This window comes from Penaeus chinensis, chromosome 19, assembly GCF_019202785.1.
Source record: "Penaeus chinensis breed Huanghai No. 1 chromosome 19, ASM1920278v2, whole genome shotgun sequence".
In the NCBI taxonomy this organism is placed as follows: Eukaryota; Metazoa; Arthropoda; class Malacostraca; order Decapoda; family Penaeidae; genus Penaeus; species Penaeus chinensis.
This window is the reverse complement of record NC_061837.1, coordinates 21,410,750-21,418,249: the sequence shown is the minus strand read 5'-3', so window position 1 is coordinate 21,418,249 and position 7,500 is coordinate 21,410,750. Positions and strand designations below refer to the sequence as shown.

Here is a 7,500-nt window from a genome sequence, read left to right as displayed (position 1 = left end):
ACAGATTACGTATCATTCTCCAACAGAGACGTGTGGAACATGAAGGAAAGCTCTGTGAGGAAAGAAGATTTAGAATGACAGACATAGAGGAAGACACATTGACAGCAACCATGTTAACTGCTGATGATGAGGATACACAGAAGACTCAAGTGTACTTGCAGTATGATTTCTCCAAAAGAAATTATCAGTCGGCTCTTCCAGTTTTCAATGCACGCAAAGAGGTAAGCAGCATTGTGTCGCTTGTCATTTTATATCTACAATGTGCATAAAAATTATGCCATGTGCAAATTGCATCAGAATTGAAATGATGATACATAGTCTTTGAATTGAGTTTTGAATAGTCATTATGTAAAGGTATATGGTTCATACTCCATAATAATTTTTAAAAATCTATTTAACAGGTTCTGGCAAAAATTGAAGAACATCAAGTTGTGATAATAGGTGGAGAAACAGGCAGTGGCAAATCAACTCAAGTTCCTCAGTTTATCTTAGATGATGCTGTTGAAAAACATCATCACTGTAACATAATAGTCACACAACCTCGAAAAATTGCAGCAACATCTCTGGCTCGTCGGGTTTGCAGAGAAAGAGGGTGGCAGCTGGGAAAGATTGTTGGATACCAGGTACCTACATATCTACTAAATATATTTACTAATCTTGTGACATTTTCTCACACAAGAACTTGAAAATTACAGACTTAACTGAGTGCTATTATGTGTACCTTGAAGTGATACATTATATTGTATAGAAAATTGAGAAATTTAACCCATTGCCAACTGGTTCATATACTGTCCATTGCATTTTATATTACACTGATGGCTCCACAAGTGCTCAGCCACCAAGGAGTCAATTAGTAGGCCTACGTGGCCTCACATAATATCCCCATTCTTTAAAAATTTGGGAAAAATAATTATATTAGATTATAATTGATACTATGATTATCATGATGTTATGAAGATACTAATAGCAATAAAAGATATATTTGCAAAAATCAAAGAAAAGGGTAAACAGATGAGATAGGTAGGACTGGTAATTGATTCTTGGTGAGTAAGCACTTGTGGAGCACCTCTACAGTTGTGGAGCGCATGTGCATACATGCACATGCACATGTGCGCCCGCACGCACAAACACACACACACACGAACCCACCCAGATACCCAAAACCCACAAGGAAGTCCTGTGACTGGGAGTGCCACACACTGATTAGCAAAGAAGCTTGCAGCACCTCTCTCAAGCACCCTAAACTCCATTGTCATCTAGCAAACACCACTGAGATGATGACCAAACTGCATAACATCTTGATGAGATGTAAAAAGCTTGTCATCTTTGAAGTCAAGTTGCTCTTTATCAACGTATTGATTGACAGGGCCATCAAACCTGCAAAACCAACACTGAGTATGTGAGTACAAGCAAATTCAAGGACTTGTGAAGTGTTCACCTCTTTCAACAGTCCATGCCTAGCTGTTTTGGGAAATCTCGAAGCTGACTGTTACCGGAACACTGTAGGGAATAATGTAGTCTGGCTTCGCTATGTAGATGACATTCTCGCAGTAGTGCTAACCAGGACAAACCTACATACAAGACCTCCTCCGTAGACTAAATACAGTTCACCACAGAAGAGGAGAGAAATGAACATCTTCCTTTCCTCGGTACCTTAATCCATAGGAGACCTGATAGCCTGGTATTCTCTGTGTACAGAATACCCATAAATAAAGATGAATTTATACACTTTCTGCCCATAGCAATAGAACTAAAGAAGGCATGGTCATTGGTTTCTTCTTCTGAGCACTTAGAGTCTGTAGCCCAGAGTTCCTGTAGGAGGAAATATATGATGCCAGTAACACCTTCTAACGCCTCTGTTACCCTCGTGCCTTGCTCACCCACCTCTGACGCAGGGCTGAAAAGATCATGACCAGATCAGGAGGTGGATATTAGTAAAAACACGACCCACAGAATTATCATCCCACACTTGCAATTGACAGAATACCTGGAGGCCTTGTTGGGCTGCACAATGAAGATAGCTACCACTTCTGGTAAGAAGATTGGAAATATCATTAGGAAAAGAAGTCAGACCACAGAAGACCTCTTTGCCAAAGTATACATAGGTGAGACAGGACAAGGCCTCCACGAACAATGAATTTGATCAATACCTCAGGGCTCTCCGACGTCATGACAAGAGGAGCACCTTTGTTGTTCATCTCGACACTGATGGCAATCTCCCCAAGTGGTCTTAGGCCTCCATCATGAAACAAGGCCTGCTCTCATGTCAAAGAAAGATGGTAGAAGCATCAAACAACTTAAACACCACAATAGGGAGCCATGAATTAGCCAAGGTTGTTGCACGCCTTATTACTGACATGACCTAACAGCTTAGTATATGTATATAGACACACCTCTGTTTGTCTTGTCTTATATACCCTAATGAAGCAATAAAGTGGAAAGGTCTTTGTTATGTTTGCAAGCACGCACGCATGTGCACGTGTGTGTGGACTCAAGTGCACGCATGCACATGCACATGCATGCACACACAGACAGATGCATGCACGCAGAGATGCATGCACAGACGCTCAGACTCGCGCATAGACAGACTCACGCACAGACGGACACAGGCACGCACAGACAGACACATGCACGCACAGACACACGCACACAGATGCACGCACACACATATATCCTAAACCTTTGCCAACATACAAGATTTTGTGTTTATTGATATCATGGGGCAAAATTATGTGTCCAATGTTATTTAAAACCCATTCATTTGTACCTCTGCTGGTCTAGGTAGCACTTTGATATTGATTGCCAATTCTGTTTTCATTTATTTCCTCATAAACATGTGTTAAAATTGCTCCAAGATAGAAAAATTGTCATAATTGTAGATATTTTGAAGGAATACCATAATTGCAGGTTGGTTTGGACAATTGCACAGATCCAGACACCAGGCTTTCCTATGTTACCACAGAAGTTTTGGTACAAAAGTTGATACATAGGGGAAGTCTTGATGCATTTACTCATATTGTATTAGATGAGGTGCACGAAAGGGATCAGCATACCGACTTTGCATTACTCATTGTCAAAAAGTTGCTGTATACTGTCTCCAGAAATGTGAAAGTAAGTTCCAAAGAAAATGTTTCCTGAGTCTATGTTTTAGAAATCTCTTGTATATTTTCATTTACTTTTAGTGCTAATCACTGATATAATTTTCTTATTCCTCAACAGGTGATTCTGATGTCAGCAACCATTGACACTTCCAAATTTGCCAGTTATTTTTCAACTCCTGTAATGGGAAACCTTGTCCCAGCACCAGTTGTGTCTGTGGGGGACAATACTTTGTTCAAAATTCAATTTTACTATTTAGAATCTCTTAGTGTTATTTGCAGAAGCAAGCCCGTAAGTTTAATTTTTTGCTCTGTTAAGAGCTCTTTGTTTGCAATGAATTGCATGGTCATGAATGAAATTTTAGTTTGAATTTTTTTTTTTTTTTTTTCTTTGACATCACTCCTTTCTTCACAATGAAAAATTGCAAGGATGTATATTTTTATTACCTGAAAGTAGCCTAAGCTTATTGGAGAGTCTCAAATTGAGACAGCACAACAAGTAGAGATTGTAATACATGCAGTTTTTAAAGGACAAGAAATACAGGTTAAGGCAATGAAGGACATTTAATTGTTTCTTAGAAAAGTTTCTGTTCAAAGCTAAGTAAAGTTATAATGTTTACTAACAAAACAGATAGATTCACATGAGAAACATATACCATTAATTAAAGATAGATAAAGGATATTATGATAATAATACTATCACATACTTTAAGGAATTGCAATTGATTCTCCCATTCAGTCAGTGCTGCCAGAATTACCATCTATACTACCTGCAGATCCAGGTATTTCTGAAAATATGTTCAAATTAGCTTGTGAAATAGTAAAGTGTTTTGACCATGTTGAAAGGCAAGAAGAGGGAATCCGATCTACTGCTGAATTTGTAAAGAGAAGGTGAGTTGGAGTGATAACTGTTCAGAATTGCTTAACAAAATGGAAATAGGATAGCTCTCAGAATGCCGAATATTGACATATTTAAGTACATTTTCTATAATCTAACTTGTATCCTTTCCAGGGGAGCTGTTTTGATCTTCTTACCTGGCTTAGCAGAGATTGAGAAGTTAATCAACTTACTCAGTAATGACTCTACTGCTAACCAGTAAGCACCATAGGCTTGAATATAGAGGGAATAGAGCTGTTGATGTAAAAACTTGGTAAAGCTGAAGATATGGGAAATGGATATAAAAATGTTTGGAAAATTTGAATCCCAAAGATAGCTGGAGAAATGTGATTACATTTGATTATGAAGATTTACCACACTCTTTGGCAAGTAATCTTTGATTTTGACTTTTTATTAAGTTGGACTCTATGATTCTCTTTATTGATGTTGTACAGGTGGATGTTGTATCCTCTCCATTCTTCTATCACACAAGAGGAGCAACAGAGGGTTTTTTCAGTGCCTCCTGTAGGATTCAGGAAAGTTATAGTTTCAACCAACATTGCAGAAAGTTCCATTACTGTACCTGATATAAAGTATGGTAATGAAATAGCTTTATTATCTGTATTTTGTTGTTAGAGTTGTTCTCATGTGGTAATAGTGTTTGTTCTTTTTTTTCTTTATAAATTTTGTTCCAAGCAGGAGCTATGTACTCTATTTTATTTTGACATTTTGTGTTTTTTTCCAGTGATTGACTTCTGCTTAACCAAACAACTAACTTGTGACCAAGTGACGAATTACACATCTCTCAAACTGGCTTGGGCTTCACAAGCATCCTGTAAGCAGCGGGCTGGTAGAGCAGGGAGGGTGTCTACTGGAAGAGTCTATCGTCTTGTACCAGCAGATTTTTTTTTGGTCAGTGTAAATTTTTTTATTATTAATATTATGAAAAAAAATAAGTCCTTGGTGTATTTTAGTAATCATTTATTTCCAAAATTTACAATTGTTTTATCTCAAGAAACATACCAAAATGGATCATACCAAAAGAGAGACAACATAGACAAACATAATGTAACTTACTTCTTTTGCTTATTAGTCATTTTCTATTCCCCCTAAGTCTTGATTTTTGGTACAGGATTTTCAATGGTCTCTGAGTATGTAAATGCTAAATTCAAGAAATTAAAAGAATGGAAGTGGGGCGAGGTTTTATGTGATCCAACCTGGGAAGTAAGCAGAGCTGCAGGTTGCAGGTCTTGCTGCCACCCCTCACTCCTCCCCAAGGTCTTGCTTCCCCTGTTCCCCCTCTGCCCCATCTGACACACTACCCATCCCAGCTCCTCGAGGTCTTCCCTCCTCCCTTCCCCCTCAGCCCCACTTGATGTACTCATGTAATTGTTCAACATGGGTCATTCTGATTTGTCAATGTGGGTCATTCTGATTGGTCTGTGACAGTGACATCATGGGCAGGAACTGTATGAATATGGGGGCAGAGGACATTTTTATCATTCTAGGCCTGACTTCATTTGTCATAGCTATCCTGCTGCCACTATAGCAACTAAGTCCTGCCACCTCAGAACCCCTTGCTGCTACTTGTCAAGGTAAGAATAATGATGAAAAGTAATGTGTTCATTTGCTGTACTGTACATACTTTTGAGATTCTAACTTAATTTTTTCTTCCGAAGGTACTCGGCTGTCATGAGGAATCTTGACTTCAACCTTGATAAACCTCAGATCATCAATCTCAGGATAGAGCCTGAGATGGCTGAGGAATGCCTCGGATTCTCAACTCTGTTTTATTTCGAGACCACATTTAGTCGAGGAGAGGTGAGGGAGGCTCTCGACTTCTCAGCCACTCCTGAATGTTCCACCGATCTGCCCAACATCAGAGACTCTGACTGGAACATGGAGGACTCTGACATGATGGCAAGGGAAATAAATTGGTGTGTTGAGCATAGGCCAGTCACTCTATATTTGCACACGAATGCTTGGGTGAACATGACTGCTGAGGAGCTGCAGCCGTTCATTGGCCTCCACCTGCTGGGGTTCGACATCTTGCACTCCCACTTACACTTCTCGGACAGCAAGGACCCCTGGTATGCCACAGACTGTCTATGGAAGTTGATGGCAGTGCTGGATGTCTTTGACATGTCCTTCAAGATAGTTTATGTCCTGGTAAAGAAGTTGTGAATTGCTTTGGGCGTACAGGGGACATCACCACATGTTCAATTAAACCTGACCAAGAGTGCACGGTTCAGAATGAAGATTTTCCACCTACATGGGCCAAGACTGTAGCGATGTGCGTGCTAGCATGAAGCCTGTCATTGACTTTATGGACCGCTCCTGTTGCTTTGAGGAGGGTTATGAGCTGTATCTGCACAACTGGTACTGCTCGCCGACAGTCTTCCACTTCCAGTTGAGGAAGACCAACACTGTGGGAACAGTTTGGTTGAAATGCAAGTTCATACCAGAAGACCTGAAGGTGAGGTCGTTCGGCATGGTGGATAGAAAGCTAGGCAATATGCTTTCAACTGTTCACGGTCCTGACATGGTTAACCTGCCCCTGAACCACCGGAGGGAAGTCTGGAGGAAATCCCAGGTCATTCTCGACTATTTGGAAATGGAGGGGGTTGACTTATCAGACCAGTTGACATTTATCTTACTCCACTGCCAGGAAGGCCAACAAGTGGTATCAGAATGTCTTTTACCACTTGCTTGACATGGTGATGTTGAATGCCTATGTTCACAGTGTTGGATGGGACACTCAGCTTAAGTTCCACCTGGAGCTGATAGCCAACCTCTTTCATCAAACTTTGGCCTTTGGACACCTCCCGACACCTCAGGACACTTCTGGTTGCTGCCCCATCACATCCCTGCCAAAGGAATGCCCCGCAGCAGCAGCAGTGCCAATTTGTTCAACCCAATGTGCAAGTACCCCCAGTGCCATTATTTCCATATCAGATGAAATGCCAGGAAGGAGATGTGCTACATGTGTGTGTGACATCTCTTTGTGTGCAGTAGATTGTTTCAATCTTTGGCACAGCGACCGGTAGCGAGGAGCTACTGTCATCACCACCACCTCTGGCAGCAGCAGACGTCTCTTTCTGTGCCTCCGGTAACAGCAGGTTACCTTAGCCACCTCCAGTAATAAAATAGTAGCTGAATAAACCAGAAAAAAATAAAATCTATAGTTTTCATCTCCCTGTTTCATAGCCTAAAAGCATTATTTTTAACAAGGCTTAAAGCCATAATAGATGTCCACGTCTTTCAATGAATTATGATTTTTGAGAGTGTGAACTCTGAATTACAAGGTGAACATGAAAATATGCAAAGTCACCAAGTAAAGTCACTTTGAATTCACACAGCTCCAAAGTTGGCCTTTTCAGCAGTCCTGAAAATAACGGGATATTTCTTTCTCATAAAATCATGATATTATAGACTTGGAAATCACTGCTGAGTGAGCTAAACAGTAACTCAAGTGATGAAAATGCATTGATAGAGGTTAGGAGTGGCCATGTCATGTCAGAAGGT

The 7,500-nt window shown here is 40.3% G+C and overlaps 2 protein-coding genes across 4 annotated transcripts in view; both read left to right on the top strand.

Moving 5' to 3' along the window:
• The window catches only part of LOC125035295 (ATP-dependent RNA helicase TDRD9-like), a 25,612-nt gene that overhangs the window by 5,679 nt on the left and 12,433 nt on the right, over positions 1-7,500 (top strand). For all 3 annotated transcript variants that reach the window (XR_007115756.1, XM_047627588.1, XM_047627586.1), the window contains exons 4-11: positions 27-221; positions 402-623; positions 2,908-3,111; positions 3,220-3,390; positions 3,838-3,989; positions 4,111-4,194; positions 4,431-4,573; positions 4,721-4,887. Coding sequence is in view for 2 of the 3 variants with exons in the window: in XM_047627588.1 (XP_047483544.1) it covers positions 27-221; positions 402-623; positions 2,908-3,111; positions 3,220-3,390; positions 3,838-3,989; positions 4,111-4,194; positions 4,431-4,573; positions 4,721-4,887 (1,338 nt within the window). In the remaining variant the exon portion in view is untranslated. The remainder of the gene's footprint in view (positions 1-26; positions 222-401; positions 624-2,907; positions 3,112-3,219; positions 3,391-3,837; positions 3,990-4,110; positions 4,195-4,430; positions 4,574-4,720; positions 4,888-7,500) is intronic.
• LOC125035297 lies at positions 4,933-6,164 on the top strand. Its single transcript, XM_047627590.1, has 2 exons — positions 4,933-5,570; positions 5,655-6,164. Exon 2 carries the CDS (start codon positions 5,668-5,670, stop codon positions 6,157-6,159), a length of 492 nt encoding a protein of 163 aa, XP_047483546.1. The 5' UTR covers positions 4,933-5,570; positions 5,655-5,667; the 3' UTR covers positions 6,160-6,164.

Excerpts from the sequence above, each read along its gene's own strand:
- LOC125035297 (XM_047627590.1), top strand. The coding sequence starts at position 5,668 with ATGAGGAATCTTGACTTCAACCTTGATAAACCTCAGATCATCAATCTC.